This window comes from Pleurodeles waltl, chromosome 5 (genome assembly GCF_031143425.1).
Source record: "Pleurodeles waltl isolate 20211129_DDA chromosome 5, aPleWal1.hap1.20221129, whole genome shotgun sequence".
NCBI lineage: Eukaryota > Metazoa > Chordata > Amphibia > Caudata > Salamandridae > Pleurodeles > Pleurodeles waltl.
In genome coordinates this window covers 92747546-92765387 of record NC_090444.1, presented here as the reverse complement: position 1 = coordinate 92765387, position 17842 = coordinate 92747546, and the positions used below count along the sequence as shown (strand labels likewise).

Sequence of the window (17842 nt, the reverse complement as noted above, 5' to 3'; positions counted from 1 at the left end):
AGACATCTTTTATCTTATATACTTTTATCACTCTTTTCTTCACCCTCTGCGGGAAAACAATCTAACAATGGAGTCGATGACCATGCACAATGGAACTGAGAGGAGGAGTCACTCGATCCTGTGACTCTAAAAGACTTCTTCGAAGAAAAACAACTTGTAACACTCCGAGCCCAATACTAGATGTCGGAATCGATATGCATAGCATGTGAATCTGCAGCACAACATGCCACGAACAGATGTACACTGGGTAAGTGACATTTTACACACACCCCCCCCTCCCCCCCCCCCCCCCCCCCACACACACACACACTTTAAAAAATTACATTTTACTAAAAATATTACAAACATTACTAATTAAAAAAATGTAATTTAAAAAACACAGAAACATAATATAATTGTAAACAATAGAAACAATTATACATTTCAACGAATATTACATATATAATATTCCCACTCCGGTTGGTACAACAGTAAGGACGGTGTTGGACTCTGGAGAGGTAAAATTTGCTATTCGCAATCCAGGCAGTGCAGCAGTAGGGAAAGCGTTGGACTCAGGATGGATAACATTTACTGTTCCCTCTCCAGGCGGTGCAACAGTAGGGAAAGCTTTGGAGTCGAGAGGGGTAAAATTTACTATCACCACTCCAGTAGGTGTAACAGTAGAAAAAATACTTCACTTCAAACATATGCCTTGTTTTAATACAAGTATTAATTTGACAAAATTATAAAACTATTACCATAAAATTGAATATATACATAAAAAAATGTAAACGATAAAAATAATTCTAATTGTTTAAAATAATTATAAGAAATAAATGTTAATTTGAATAAATTCCTGCACTTTAGTCGCACATTAAACAGCCATCTAAATAAAAAAATATAATATACAATTTACATAATTAACAATTAATTATAATTGGTAATCAATTATTTACCTTCCCACCCTACCCCCCTACAAATCCAAAAGCTCGGACCTAAAATAAAAATAAAACAATTATAATTACACAATTTACATAATTAACAATTTATTACTAATTTAGCTTCCCACCCTAAGTCCCTAAAACCCAACAGCCCGCACCTAAAATATAACTTTAAAAATATTTACACACTTTTATGTACTTAATAATTAAATAATTAATTTACAAATATGTAAATAATCATACTTAATTAACTTCCCACCCTGTACCCCTACAAACCTCACAACTTGCTACAACACTATACTTTACTATTTTACAATTAAATAACTTAAAACTGCTAACTATTTAAAAACAACAGTTACACAAACAATATAAAATTGACAATTAAAATATTATTTAAATACATAAAGAAACTTAAACAATATTTCTTATGTTGAAACATCGCTGTTTCTTTCAATTATATTTTTTCACACCATATTTCTATTTCACAATATTAAAAACACAGTATATCTGCAACGCAGTATTTTTTTAATCTATATTTTGTGCGAAAACTGCTTGTGGTGACAGAAGATGTAGCAGTTACTGCAACACCACGATTGCCCTGGGTGGATGTCCTTGGATATGTGAAAGACGTCCCCACTGGTCTCCGTAAACTCACTGCTGCTGAACAGAAGCATCTCTGTGCACTGGAGTTATTGTGATGCAGTCTTTGGTTGACTAGTCGATGTCGCCTTGTGCAAGGAGCCGCTGGAGAACTACTCGTTCCTTATGCTGGTGTCCAGCAGACCAAAAGATATATGGGCTCCTTTCTAACCATATATAGATACCAGTCCCAGTGATTGAGCAGCTGGGCAAAATACTGAGACAACTCTGTAATGGCGAACTTAACTTTGATGCACCGCACTGAAAGGGGAGCATGGGTGCACCTTTTCCCCAGTGTGCCCAGGTAAAGCACTACTGTGGCCTTCTTACTAGAGAACATTTGTTTGAGACTGCCCCCTATCACTCAAGCTTTCCTACATGTTCCCTACAACACACCTAAGCACATCCTCTGGTTTGTTGATATAACTTCAAAAATGAGGTGTCCATGAAGAATGTTTTTTTCTTGTACATCGTACTGAAAAGGACATTAAAAATATGTATATTCGGCCATTCACAGCTCCTCTCCGGTGATAGATTAGAAAAGTTCTTTTGACTTTTTTTGTAATTCTGTAATTTAAAGCTACTCATGAAAATGAGGAACATGAGTGAAACTTCTCGTGTGAGTCATACACAAAAAATCTAGATGAGGCAGGAATTTTCTTCAAATCCTGAAAATTCCTTGAAGATACCTCTCCTAACTGTTACTCATTGAGGATTTAGTTTTTTTTAAGTAGAGTTAATGCAAGTGAAGCTTACACAATCTCAACGTTGGTGAATAATCACTTTAGTTAGGCCCTGAGTGATGGGTTAGATGCCACAGTTCTTAGGATAATTTCACCTGCATGGATCTCCCTGACATATCTGGGCTTTTGAAGTGCATAGAAGTGCTTGACGTCGGAAGGAGGTGGAGTGAAAATGTTCACTAAATATTATACTTTCTTTGTTTGGCTGCCCTCATTTTCCATTCGACAGCTAAGGGTGGCCTTTCCGCAGACCCCTATGTAGAGAGTAGTCATCTTTCCTCAATTTGATCGCTACATTGGTAATTACTCGTGTTACTTGCATAATAACCTTAATCCAGGATTTATCAATTAGACGACCTTCTCCTGATATCATCCCATTCCACAGTGTAGCTGTCATGTTTTGCTCTGCATCTAATGGAGATGACCAGAAGGATGATGGTGACTACCTGCTACCCAGATTCTGTTTGATAGGTGTGCTAGTAGTCCGATATTCACCCCATCTGTCAAGATCTCATTTTTAGGACTGGCTTTGACACCTTGTTGTCTTCTAGAGCTCATGTCAGCAAAGCATAACAAATATTATACAATATATATCACACAATGCGAAACTTACTAGATACAGTGCCTAGAGGCACGTTGGGTAAGCCTCCTTCATCCTTGGCTTGTTTAGGTGAGCCAGAGTCGCCCATTGGCTCAATGGGCTTTTTCCTGATGGCATGATTTTCGCTTAAAGTGTGTCAAGTCACTTTGAAGAAAAAGCGGCTTTTATATTCACACCTGGTATCCTTCTATCACAAGCATCTGTATTTTTAAAGACAGCTCAGATTAAGTTTTAAATGTCCAATTGCAGTTTATTTTGTACTATATTTTACCTGTTAAGGAGCCGGCTGGATGGATGCCCGCCTGCACTGAAGACGTGCTGAACCTGTGAGCTAACCTTGCATGTATTATATATTTTACACCTGGTCATAGATATCCCAGAATCTGCTCCATTCCAACCATCATAAGAAGCTTTAGGTCTGATTACCAGCTTGGCGGTCGTACTGCAGAGGGGGCAGTCCCAAGAAAACTGCTGAGCCGGCGGTCTCCCGACCGCCATATTACAATGTTACGGCTGGCCCAGCGGCAATGTTCCTGCCAGGCGGATGCGGTCAGGAATACAACCTCACTTGAAGAGATCTAAATTTCGGCAAGTGAGGGTGAATGGCCATGAACTCCATTCTGAGTCATTACCTCTCAGAGTTTGAACATACCTCATGAGTGCAGGAAGTCTCTACTAAGTCCTGCTCAGTTTGCTATAGAACATTGTTCTTCTTAACTTTTAGGCTTTTTTTTTTTTAGGTTTATCGGACCCTTGACCTCTTCGCAACAAGAGCAAACAAAAAATATCAGTACTCCGCCAGCAAACACTGGCAACCAGAAATGATGGGAAATGCGTTTTCTATGTCGTGAAGAAGAATGTGCATTTACGGCTTCCTGCTGTTTCCACTCGTTCCATGGATAGTTGCCGGAGTCAAATAGGAATGATGCACCATCATTCTCCTTGCCCCAGCTTGTTTTTTTGAGCCAGTCAGTAGCACCTCCTGATCACCATGGCATATGTCGATTCCTTTTGTTCTGCCACTCCAGCATGGGCATGTCCCTTGCATGGTAAACTGGTGTGTACCCGCCCCTCCCCCCCTCTGTGTGCCTGAATCCTTACTTTGAGTGGCCCTGGCATCATGCTAAGCTACTGTGAGCTCAGAGGCCTAGGCCTTTCCTTTGGATTGTGCGGTCTAGAGCCAGTTCTATGACCAGGATGGGCCACAAAGCGTTAATAACAGACACAGGACTACTGTGAATGCCCTGGATAATTAATATAATGTGGAGGTGGCATTGTGCTGAGTTTCTGTGCATATTTAGTATGACCAATCCATTTTTTCTCTCTGTAGAGTTTAGTCTACTGAAACCTTTCATGTAAATTTCAGCTTCATTGTGAGCCCAAACTTTGCACTCACTGGAACTGCCATCTTACACTTCTTGTGTCCTTGTTTTGATGCTTTCTCTTGGAGCCAGCATCATTGCTACCTGCTTTCAGAGCTATTTCCTTGCAGAAAGACAGTGCCAAAGGAGCAGTCAGCAAAACACATGTGAATGAGAAACATTCCAAGCAAATTTTGAAACCTTAGTTGATCTACATCCCCTTTCTGGAAAGGGAGTATGAAAGTGGCGTCCAAACCTTTCTTCCAAGTTCTCCTTTACCAAGGAATGTTATGCATTGCAGACTACTCTTATGACTTCTATGTGAGCATGGCATGGCCGCCAGTCTCAAAGGACGATAAAGCGTCTGGCACTGCAGGAAGATGGACTGTCAGGCAAGAGAAGCCCAGTCCTCACCCTGGGAGTACTGAGAGGTCAACTGCCTTTACAGAGCAAAGCTATTGTTTATTGGAAACGTTCATAGTTCGTACCCCACTAGTGACACATAACGCCGTTGAGCAGGAAATACAGGTTTGAGCTTGCATGAACTGGAAGACTGCGTCTGACTTGCACAAAGGTGAATCTTGCTACTAGTACGCTAACCTTTGTTGGTGTTAACTTTTGAATTTAAAGATTTGAACTGATCTACAAACTATCTACTGAGGTACTTGATAGTTATCTACGCCTGTGCCTCATCAAAGCCTATACCTTTGCCTTAGATACTGGAGACATTGCATGCTTTCTAGAGGGAGCAGGAGTAGATGGCACTGTAGAGAGTAAAACACTTCACTAGAGCTCGTAGATGAGGTCCCAAACCTCTAACTAGACCATATGTGGCGTGTGTAGTATCTTGTTTTTCTGTATAGCTAAAGTACTTTCTTTTAACTAAAGATGAGCACCGGACAAGACAATATGTTCTGTATGTTTCACTGAGTTCTGAGCTGTTGCTCCATGTGGTACATCTCAGAACACACACTACCTCTCTAGGAAGCCTTCAGCTGCTTTCCCTTGCTAACCTGAGGATCAGGTGTAGAAAGGGTGTACATGGCCCATAGAAGGACACCAGTGGCAATCTGCCTCCGCACCACCCCCCAATTGGGGCCCAGAAGCCCGTTTGTACCCTCTGACGGTCCTTCAACACCCCTATACCCCAAAGGTGGCGGCAGACTTTCTCTTAAATAAGCATAATATAAACTGTTTCTTCCGTGTTCCATCTAGTGGTGTTTAGAGAGTAGGTGTTTGAAATTTTACCTTGCCAAGATATAACCCTTTAAAAACTCTGATCATCTATTTGTTTCCTTTGTCCACCCACGCAAAGGTAGGCCTCTATCAAAATTCGGAATTACAAGAAGCAATAACTTCTTGTCATAAGACCAAAAGGCTGCTGCCATTCTAAGAGGAATGGTGGCAACTTCAGCTCATAGACACCTGCAGGATGGCAAATTGGAAAAATCACTGTACGTTTACGAAGCCCTGCTGCCTAGATGCAGAAGTAGCAACATACATGACTGTAGTGCAAACTTTTCTCCATAACCGCTTTCTATAAGGTGAGCCTTAATCCCATTTGCTTTCTGATTCACATATGGGAATGCATGAAACATCCGATACTGGAGAAGAGAAAAAAAAATCGTCACTTACCTGGAACTGCAATTCTATAGAGTTCTTATCCATAGATTCACATAAGGCCATCCCTCCTCCACTTCTTTGGGATCACATGTTTTTACTATTATGATTATGCATTGCATGTGGTTGAACATTTGAGAGGCAGTGGCCCTTGGAGTAGTGCAGTTCATGGCCCTTCAACTTGAACTGCATTGGCAGACGTAAGGTCTTTCTAAATGTAGGTTGAATAGCACCATAATGTACACAGTTTTGTTGTTGTTACTATGGGAAACTGTTTTCTATACTGCTCAGTGTGCACTGAAGACTCACTTCAATGACGGGGAAGATTCAAGCATGTGAAGCTGTGGGAGATACCAGCGCTGGAGAACTGCAGTACCCCTGGCTCTCCCTCATGAACTGTCTTGCGAGCCATTTCTCCATCGATGGAGACCGTTCAGGATCAGGGATGTAAGCGGTTTACAGTTGATCTGATCCCATCACATTCCGTCATAATTCCTGTTTTTTTAAACTGCTTGTTTGTTAAGCAGCTTCAGACCTCACACATACACAATAGCATTTGCCACAGATCTAGAATGTCCAATAACCTATGCATAATAGTATTAAATGTAAGGATGATCTTATCTCTCAGAAAATAGCAGTTAGATAAAAGAAGTGAGTTTCTCACTCCTTTTAATGCACATTTCCTTTTCTTTTTCTAGACCATTTCTGTTGTTTATTTGGTGACTGCAGTAGTTGGAGTGGAAACCTGGTATGCACCTGCTGTGTTCAGTTTGCTATACAGAGACCTTTTCACATCGATGATAGTTGGTAAGAAACTTCATGAAGACAGCCCATACATTCTTTGCTTCCTAGGTCTCTAATGTCTTAACTAGGTAAACATATTTTGCTGTTGATGTATTTGACTGGCTTCAGTAAAATATAGACATGGTTTGTAGTTTTCAGATCTGAGATGGAATTGGTAATATGTTGGGTCTGCTGCTGTGGTGACACCACATTAAAGCCATACAGGGAAGAATGTTTTAACACTACTGTGTCCAAATCTTCCCTCCTGATTTTAGAGGACATACTCAACGGTTAGGAAGATATAGGAGGATTTTGTAATTTCCCAATTAAAACCAGCATTTTGAAGGCTCAGTATGGGGTCAGCATCCTATGTTTAAGGCCAAATATTTCCTATTGTGCTTCTGTCCAGGGAAATTGAATAATAGTCTTTACATTATGAGTAAAGTTCCTCACCCCCTTACACAAAACAGTATTTCATAGTGCACAGAGGGCATTGGTAAATCTGGTTGATATATCCTGGATAACTTGTTGCAGTGGGCTGTCAATATTCTCAAGACCCTTCTCCTCAACAGTCTTCAAATAGTGTACAACCAAAAATATTTTTGATGGATACTTCTACCTGCAGATTCCTCAACCATTGACTATTCCCAGGCACAAAACTGGATCTTCAAACTTTCATACCTTGCTTGTGCTGCTAGGGGGTGCATGTTCCGGTACTGGAAGCTATGCCAGGTACTGGAAACTATGCCAGGGTGAAGTCACTGAAGCCAAATAGTGCCCACCCTGATTAACTGACGTTGGTTCCCTTCTTTCCACCCCTTCGACATAGATCCGGAGCTGCTCTCCTTCGTGTTTTTTTTTTTTTTTTTTTTTTTTTTTTTTTTTAGTCTTTTAGTCTCTCACCGATTTTTTTTTTTTCCTAAAAAAAAAATGTCACCTTAGAAAATCCGACTTCAAACCCTGCAACACTTCCAGTGGACAGATATCAATTTCAGATTCTCTTCAGGTATGTCTCTGTGGTGCGTGGTGGTTGTATCACTACTCGAGGTTGAGTGACAAATGCAGCCTTATGCTTCTCAGGGCAGTCAAAGTGTGGGAGGCCTGACATTTTTTGGCCTGCACCAGCAATGCCATTGAGATTGAACGACGCTTGGGATTGAGGCCAAAGGTTTCCCCAAAGTCACAATCCTAGTCATCAGCTTTTTTTAAAGAAAAGGAAACACAAGAGGCAGCATGATGACAACGCACAATGACATTGGTCCAAGTTGAGAGGTAGGCCACCTCACCGTACTACACTTACTCTAGAGTCTTTTTCTTAAAGCCAGAGCATGAGGACATCTCTGCACTTGGGGAGCTTCCTCCAGTGAGTCTACCTTGTTCAGTGCCTGCTGCGGAAGTAGCAGATGTTCCATTTGCTGCTCCGACACCAGTGCTGGCGTGTCTAAAGTTTTCAGCACCAGGACCCTATACAGCTTAATTTCTCAGAGCCATAATGGCAGGCTACAGTTCCCTCTAGTGTGCCTTTGGTCCCAGTGGGTGTCTTCAGGAGTCCATATGGGTTTACATGGTTTAATGTACCCTTTGCTCCAAAAGGTTCCTGGGCTCCCTCTCAGGAGATGCCTCTGTAGTAAGGTAGCTTCATCCCAGCATCTGGCCCTTCTCTGGTACAACAGACATTAGCCCCAGTGCAGATGCCAGCACTGATTTATGAAGCTGCTTCAGACCTCACCTCCAGAAGCCTTCCAAATCAGTCTATTCTTCACAGGACATTTAAGGCTTACTCAAATCTAATACAGATGTCAGAACATATTGACACAATGATGACGACGGTAGAAAGGCAACAAACTTACCGCCTCCACCTTCCTTAGACACAGCTGATTATTCTGCCCTCAAAAATGCCAGTGGTCTGGACAAGTCACCAGAGACAGAAATGGAGTGTAGAACAATCCTTGTTCCTCCTGCACTAGCATCATTCGAACCAGTCCTTAGGATGGCAGCTGAAATCTTGGAGGTTCTTACCCACAGTAGAGGCCAATATGAACATTTTAACAGAGGTGCTCTAACCAGCTTCGTCTCCATAAGAGCCTTTATTACCATTTATTGAGGTTCAGTTTGAGCCAATTAGGGTGGTTGGAATAAACCCATGTTCCCTTTAGAGGCTCCAGGACTTTCTGATGTTTTGGGATGGAGTTCAAGTTCTGGTCCCTAAGGTTTTTTGCCTGCTAGGTCTACCGGCTTCTTTGATTCTCTGATCATATACTCGCGCTGGCGCATGGGTTTTCCACTATTGCTTTTGTTGGCAGTGGCTCCAACACAAGAGAGATCACTTGTACACCATCAATGTGGGGATTTGTGTTAGTTGAATGGGGTGTGACCCCCAGCCAAATAACAACAATTCTTGTAAGGCACAAGCAAATCCTAAATTAACCTGTGCTCATCCTTTGGTAGTTTGACACAGGACGGCCAGGCTTCACTTAGCGGGCAGAGTTTAAAGTATTTGTGCAACACTTCAAACAGTAAAACAATGACAACATCGCACAAAAAGGATTTCACACCTGGTTAGACACATAGAACGTAAGTTAATAAATAAAACAAGACCAGAAGGACAAAAATCCAATCAGTAGAACTTGAGTTATTAATTTTTAAAGAATTATCCATAAAATCGGGCTTAGAAGCCAAAAGCGACAAAGTCAAAAGTTCAGACCAACTGCTATATTGAGCGTGGGCTGGATACATGGACCTCGTTGGGTCTGCTAAACCAGAGTACCTTAAATCCTGGTTGCGGAGCATTGTGTTAGCTCTGAACTATGGCGCAGAACAGATGCATCGATTTTTGTTTGTCTTCACCCCCCACCCATGCAGGAGTGAAAAACGAAATAACGTTTTTTTTCATTACCCAAACATGTAAAATGTAAAAGTAGATGCCCAGCCTTTTAAATACACTGCACTATGCCCCCGGGTTGTGTAGTGCCTACCTTAGGGTGACATATAATTTAAAAACGAAGGTTTGATCCTGGAATGAGGTTTACTTTGCTAGGTCGAAATGGCAGTTTAAAACTGCACACACACATGCCCTGCAGTGGCAGGCCCAAGACATGTTTAAAATACTTCTTAAGTGAGTGGCACAATCAGTGCTGCAGGCCCACATGTAGTGCACTTTGCTAAGGACTTAAATAAGTAAATTACATAAAATATGCCAATTAGGAATAAGCCAGTGTTACCACTTTTTAGGGAAAGGGCTCAAGCACTTTGGCACTGATTAGCAGTGGTTAAGTGTGCAGAATTCTAAGGCCAGCAAAACGAAGTCAGTAAAAAACAGTAGGTCTCAAGGCAAAAAGTTAGGGCAAACCGCGCTAAGGATGCCAGGTCTAACAATCTCAATCTCTCAGAACTCTGAAGTTGGTTGGTTGATGAACACTTGTCTCAAGTGATGGCCTTTCACACTCCTCCTGCAGTGACCACGTGGTGACAAATGCCCCCACCTCTGGGTGGCCAGCACATCTGGAGGAACTGGAGATCAGAGGCCTGTGATCTCTAAAGGAGTAGGTACTTCACATTAATCTACTTACAGGAGGCGTTCCACCTAGCTCTATAGGCAATTCTCCCTTCACTTTACAGTCATTCTGCAAAGATTGTGATGGGGTATAGGATCACCATGTGGTATATCGAAAAGAAGGTGGCGTGTGGGGTCTCCTTCTGTTTTGGGAACCGCTAAGGCTTTGAGCATGGGCACACCGGCATGTAAACTGTTGATTGTGATACTTACTTCAGTCAATGGAGCGAATACAAAGCTGGGTTAATTTATTTATTTATTTGTGGAGCGAAGGCACTGTCTACATTGACACGTATTGTTGGCATATGTAAAATATAGGACAACCCCCAGCACTTAAATAACCTAGGCATGTATAGTAAAGTACTCAGTTATTCCTGAGGCTGCTCTTAATATTCTTTTTTCATTATATTATACAAATTTCGGATTGTATTTCAAGATGTCTACCATCAATATAAAATACACTACAAACAATGGGTGCTCAGAAAATACTTATTTTATTGGACATTTTTACAATAGTGCAGGAAAGCATAGATTTTGCATAGTAAACCTAAACGCAAAGTGCTTCCCACCCAGCTTTACCCAACAATTTTGAAGAACACCCTTTTTGTTTAAAAGGCTCATTCCACATGGCGCTCTTTTGGCATTTTATGAGAGAGTAGCATTCCCATACCATGGAAGCTAAAAAAAACATACTGCGGAAAAGAGAAATACGAGAGCCAAAGGGCATCACACTGGTAAAACCAAGTGTCACCATCTCACCCACCTCCTTCACTCAGTATGTCTCAACATAATAGACACTCAAATCTCAGCAATCACTATAGATTCACTTCCAACCTATTGCTCATGAAACAAATCTCTCTGTTTCCACCTGCATAAATGAATATTTTCTCATTTTCCACCTTTAAGCAAGCTGGATATTGAAGGCATTCCTCTTTGTTCAAGTTATTCAGATCCCTCTTAATTGGCAACGTCTTTTTCTTTTTGAGTGTCTCAATACTGGAAACGACAACAATCTTGACCGGTATTGGCCTTCTGCAGAAACAGTCCCAAAATCAAGTCTCTTACATCTGCAGGTTTTAGCAAAGTGATAGCTGTGCGTCTAGCCCCTCTCCTGCCTTGTCCACACTGCCTTGTTTGTCATTTACTGGCCTAAGTAGATTTTTCATCTGGCACTGTAAGATGTTGCTGCAGAGGGAAATTACCAGATCTTGTTGTCCATTCTGCAAACCATTTTGGTCTCTACCAATATGAAAGTCTTGCCCCACCTCCGGCCATCTTCAGGTCCCTGCTCACCCAGTTAAACTATGAAATTCCATTATCACCGCTGGGGCTTGTGCCCTCTGCAGGCACTACACAACACTTTCTGGCAATTGTGCACACTCCTCTGAAGGAGATGTAAGTTGCGGGCAGAGGTGCTACAACCTATTGCTGTACTAATGTCCCTGTGCTCAAGCAGAGGAAGATATGCTCTGACGCGGCACGTACCAGCCCCAGAAAATTCTATCTGTTGAGCCACTGTGGCACACACTGGATCCCTTTCTCTTGATGATGAGCTCTTTGAGGGACCTCCCCAAGCCCATAGGTTCTATCTTCAGGAAAGGAAAAGGAGTTATTAGGTGTTTCATGGACAACCAGCCATGTGTGGCCCAGGCTGGCCTTTCCTCCTTGGATTGTGTTCACACTTCAGAAGCTGCTAATTTATCTCAACAGTTATAGTACCAAAATTGAGCTCTCTACACTTTTTCAGCTACTTTACTTTAAATGTGGCGTGTCTTTTCACAGAAATAACTTGTCTACGCATTTTGTGAACTTAATTCATACAGGGAAAAATACATCTAAGGAGGATTCATATGCCTTGTGTATTTTCCATCTCCCAGTCAGTCTTTCTACTGAAAAAGCATCCATATTGCCCAGAAATGTCATGGGGGCATGGGACAGCCTAGAAGAAATAATTTTGTTGTAGAGCCTCTTTAGGTCTGCTGTGTGTCCTGCTGTATGGTATAGAGGAGCCATTGCTTTTACCGCGCCACTTTCTGAGGTTGCTTCTGATTTCCTACCCCCCCCCCAAATCTCAATAAGGGCATTAGAAAAAAGAGCCAGTAATACCATTCCTGTCACTTTTGTCCCACCCCCTTTCCTGATGTTGAAAATAAGGTCATAAGTGTTGAAGAAACACTGACCCTCAAACTGTTAACCATCCAAATGTCTATGAAGGATTGACAAATATCAGACAAGCACCTGATGAGTGTCGTGGGACCTACATGTACGAAAATTATTCCTCATTGTGGTTGCACACCAGATACACTTACGACAAGGAAGTGATCACTTGTGGCCTTACTAAGCAAAACAAGCATTTGCAATGCAGTGGGTCTCGCATTTGCTCGAGTTAGAGCTATTAGCGGTATAAACTCCTAACAGGACTTTTCTTGCCACATAACTTTAAAATCAAAAGTAAAACAGTAAGCAAGCCAATTCACTGCGCCACGGCCGCCATGAGCATCAGCAAAATGGAGAGACACAAAAGAAAAAAGAAGTTCGCTCGCAGTCACACTTATTGGCAAAAGTGCAATTAGCCGTGCAACAGGGGCGATAGCCAAGGCGGTAACAAAACCTCCCCAAGGAGGGACAAACGTAAACCATTTACCAATGTCATCAAAGGATTTTTGAAGGGCAAGCCCACGAACGAGTGTTGTTAAAAGCCGAGATACATACCAACACGTCGGTAAAGCAGCTCAAGCGTGCTGCTGTGCTCAACCTAAAGAAAAAACACCTTTCAGGCAGTGCCGGAGTGCCTGAAGTTCCAGTCCAACATGTGAGCGGCGCTCATACTGGTGAGTACCCAACAGCCCAGCACGCCTCCGAGACCTACGATGAATAGTTCTGTTAGCGCTATTAGAAGAGGAACTGCCAACACACTGATTGGACACGGGTCTCCAGAGAGTCTGTTACTTCAAGCAGGACAAGAGTTGACTTTGTGAAAGGCACAGAATGCTGGCCTGCCCACAGAAACAATGATCGCCATGTGGCTGTGTTCAGAGACTCTGGAAGGGTCAGTGGCTGGTACTTTAACATGATTTGTCCTAAGAGTCTCTAGTTTTTTGGGGATATGGCAACACCTTTTGTTAGATGTAAAACTGATAGCGTGCCCTTGGCTAGTCTATTTCATAATAGTAAGTGATTGGACGCTGCTCTAAGGTCAATGAACCTTTTGACTTGTTTAAATTATGTTGATTAACATATTTGTTATTGACACACAAAACAACAACATTAAACAATAATCAATATGTTAATATAATTTAAACGGGTGAAAAGGTTCATCGACCTAGGAGCAGCGTCCAATCACTCATCTAGGAATAGCGTGGACAGATTTAAAACACCTTTGACTTGATTTCCTAATTTAGTTGCTATTTTAAATTTGTTTGAAATTGGAAATTACCGACCTTTGTTGGATTTTTCCCAGTATGTGTTACCTGTCCAGACTTGAAAAGTATTGAGCGTGCGAACAACGTGCGGCTAGATGGCACCAACTTTCCCACTCTGTTTTCGGGAGTGTGGCAATGCCACCTAACTACAGGACATACTGAAAGAATTACAGGAGCAGAAAATTGCCACATGTATGCACACGACACAATTTCGCACAGTGGCCATCTGTGTCGGTGTGCTACTCAAAACAACGCTTTTATAACGGTTTCCACGGGAGGAACAGGTTCACACCGGTGTACAGTCGTCTCTAGTGCCTTCGCTGGCTCTCACTAAATTAATACGTAATCTCTAACAAACACCTGCCGTGCAGGGGTCTTTGTTAAAGCACTGCAAGTATGCGGCTTTCTAGGGCGCCATCGGGTCACGTGCACAGGGCGTGCGTCCACATAGAGTTCTCCACCAGCTCCCGAGAAAACACGGTGTCCCGAGCGGACTCCGAGCAGGCAAACAAAACCTGCACCCGCGTGCCTGCCCCTTAGCACAGCGCCACGAGGGAGCTATGGAGCAGGGTGCTTGAGAGGAAATCGCGTCCTGTCGAAACTCCGGTGAACTTTAGCTTACTCTGAAGCAACAACATTTTCACGTGACATTTCAAATGCTGGACATTACTTTCTGGAACCCGAAATTATTCACCAATCTTCAGAGCAGAAAAACTTGTGCCGCTGTTTGGACGGAGCAGTTGTGCACCACCCAGTACGGTCCCCTTCGTGCCTGGGAAGCATTTAGATTCCCAAATTTGCTAAGCTGTGATTACACATCACCAACAAACACCTTCCTACAGGATGTTGTATAAATGTTTTTCACTGTGTTGGGGATATACTCAACCCCCGCACCCTCTCCACAGGTTATCACAAGCTGCAGGAACTGTGAGTTGAGATGAGAAGCGTCAACCGTAGATATTCTACAGCTGCTTCGATTTTTACCCCTCTTCTTGCTACCTTGAATTCAGAGACTATTGTGTCCCTTTCACCATTTATCCCTTTTGATCTCCACTACCCTTCTTACACTATAAGTACCCCTAAAAAGGAAACAAAGCACAATACCGGTTTTCTTTCCTGCTTTACTCATTCTAGCATAGGCTATAATCGAGACAGCTATTCAGTGTCTCTCAGACCAGATCTTTTGCATGATTAGAGACCATACAACCCCGGGCTGCTTTGAGGCATGTTAATGTTCTAGGCGGCTTTCATAAAATAGGTGACATTTCACTTTTTCTGGCCGCATCAAACTTCACAATTCTCAGCCTGATGGAAAATATAGGTCTTCCCCGCCCCTAGGCATAGGCTTTCCCGGTAAGGTATGGCTCTTTAGGAGTCGATGCAAAGGTTCTCAGAAGAGCAGCCTAGAGGAAGAGACAACACTTTGTGAAGTGGTGAATCAGGGCCTATTGATGTTAAACAAGGTTATGTGCCCTGTGGCAGCCATCGTGGGATTGTGCCATTTTCAACTCGCCAGTCAACAGGGTGCCTGCGGTAACCAGCCTTGAACTGGATTCTGCAGCAAAACATAGGACCCTCCCTTTGGCACCAATTCTCCCTTTGGATCCAGCTCTAATGATGAGATGGCCTAAAACGAAGATGGAAGTAGATGTACACAGAGTTGCAGACCTGGCGCTGATAACGTTGCGTGAAAGGCCTCAGTATAGGTTTTAGGAACGGTGCGAATGCCTTTAGTAGCCATTTTGGCAGCTATGATTGCAGCACCAGCTACCCAGAGGCCTCGTTACCTCCAACAGGCCTAATTTATGGAATATGTATGTTAACCACCAGTGTTGTAGGTGGGCACACTGCAGCTTACAACGTACTCTGTAGGTAGGTGAACTCGCTTCCGTGGCCAAATAATTGGGTTTCCAACTCTCCCCTTTCAGTATCCCACTCTAGTAGGGGGAGCATTACTAATTGCGTGCTAGGAACAACCATAGTACGGTTTTGGGTAAAGAGCCAATGCCATTGAATTGCTTCTTACAAGTATCTTGTACTGTAACGTGCACATAACTACACCACACACAGCACAACTAAATAATTTTCATATTTCAGATTGTTTGTAAACATCTCAAAGCTTGCAGCTGTTTGTCTGATTTAACATTCTGTGACAAAATGAGTATATTCTAGTATTTCAGAAGGTAATTTTATTGTACCACATCATTTGCTGCTCGCTCCTAGTAGCAATTCATAGTAACACATTACCATTCATCTCTAAAAACCTGTCCGTGTGCTGTGAACCGTTATCTTTGGCTCCTATGGATGATGATTGTTTTTTTCCCCTCCAGGATGTGCTCTTACTGTGACTCTTCCCATGAGCTTGATTAATGTCTACAAGTGAGTATTCGAATTTATCTTTACACATTTTCTCTATTAAATGTTTGAATTGCAAATACATTTTTAAGTTTAATGTACTGGAAGCTACATCTGATGTATCCCCTCAGTGCCAGTGAAGGACACGATAACACAGTTTCACATGCTTGGCGCTAAAGTTAAAATACTATCCAATCAGTAGTACACGCAATATGCATTGAGAGACTAGAGGGGCTGGTTTTGAGAATGTCAGGTCAAGCCCATCTACAGTTTTAGGGTGAATGACAATGAATGATGTGTTCAAATATAGTGATCAATCCACTTAATCACCTTTAGGGGAGATTACACCCACGTTGCTACAACCATTGTGAGTTGTGGATCTTGGGGGTGGGGAGGGCAATAGGCTCCTCGTGGTTAACAAAGTGCATTCTTTGAGCAGTTGTGTTGTTAGTTTTAAAGAAACGACAACCCTAATTGAGAACTCAACACCCAAACAAATTAACCTGGAAACCCAGATCAATAACTCAGGATCTGCAATGTTCCTCTGTGCTCTCCTCCTTTAGTGCTTCATTCACATCATGGCCAGCCAACCAGTGAAATTTAAGGGGACCCTTCAGATGACGGTCACGGTGTCTGCCAAGAACATACCTTTGCTTTGTAATGCCAAGGATTCCCCCAAGTCCTTGTCTCTTCCAGGTCTAGTGACAGTCACGTTTCTTTGTACAAGACTAATCAAGTTAAGTAATTTAGAGAAGCTCTGGCTATTGCTGAGCCTGAAGCTAATTTGTATGAGTCAGAATCAGCTTCTACTTGGGAGCCCATGTAGCTTCTATTGTAGAAGTCAGGCTGGGTTACTATTTGTGGGAGCCCATCCTAGCTTGTTTGTTGGCCATTGGGACAAACGGTGGCCCATGGAGCCTCATTGAGTAAATTAGTACTCAATAAAAATATATCATGGGTGAACCTGCTATGTTGGTTATTCTGCTTGCTCTGTTCCTCTGGCATGCCTAGGTCCACGGGTCCTTGTAAAATACTCTCCAGGTCTGTGCTGTGGCTGAGGAGGTCTACTTACATTACTAGGCAAACCGCTGCCCGGCCATGTGTTTTGTCCAAAGATATCCTGGTGTAGGGATTTGTTTCCCAAATGACGTCCTGGCCATCCCAAGACCAGTTAGTGTGGTTGACCATGTACCACTTACTGATGCTGATTTAAATTGACCTAGCTGGTAGGAAGCAGTTGCCCTATTGTTTGCATCTGCTGCAGTGTTCTTCCCTGAGAGGGCAGGTAGTTTAAAGACCAGCAGAGCTGAATATGAGCTGGACATATCCCCAAAGCCAGGGCGCAAGGTTATGCACTTCTTGCATCCCCTATCTCCCAATGCTTCCTGGAAGTCTACCAAGTATGTGGAGAAAGGCCTGTAGGTTATGGTTGGCTGCATGTCTAAAGAAACTTCAATTTGTCTATTGGAGACCGTGGTTGAGGAAGTAGTTGTCACTATCGTTGCCTGGTTATTTGGCAGCACTCTGTACTTCAGGTGTGATAGCAGAGAGTCAAATATAATGTCACCATCCCCAGGACATCAGAAGCAGCAGTGAGCTGGAGGGTTAGGGGATTGTAGATGGACGAGGTGAATGGGTCTCCAGATGCATTTATGAAAAATCGTGGCCAAAATCAATGAAAAAAACTCCTCTGAAATAGCTGAAAATGATCCACTCACAAAACTCACCTCTAACTTATTTTTGTCCCTCACATTCCTTCTAGTGGATAGATCTAGGGGCAGATTTCTCGCCCTGTGACTTTCATTGGAATGGATGTTGAAATTCTTTGCAGTAGCTCCTACATCC

At 42.6% G+C, this 17842-nt stretch overlaps 1 protein-coding gene across 2 annotated transcripts in view; it reads left to right on the top strand.

Moving 5' to 3' along the window:
* SELENOI (selenoprotein I) overlaps positions 1-17842 on the top strand; it is a 219090-nt gene that overhangs the window by 127848 nt on the left and 73400 nt on the right. For both annotated transcript variants that reach the window (XM_069233671.1, XM_069233672.1), the window contains 2 exons: positions 6583-6691; positions 15973-16021. In XM_069233671.1, coding sequence (XP_069089772.1) covers positions 6583-6691; positions 15973-16021 — 158 coding nt within the window. The remainder of the gene's footprint in view (positions 1-6582; positions 6692-15972; positions 16022-17842) is intronic.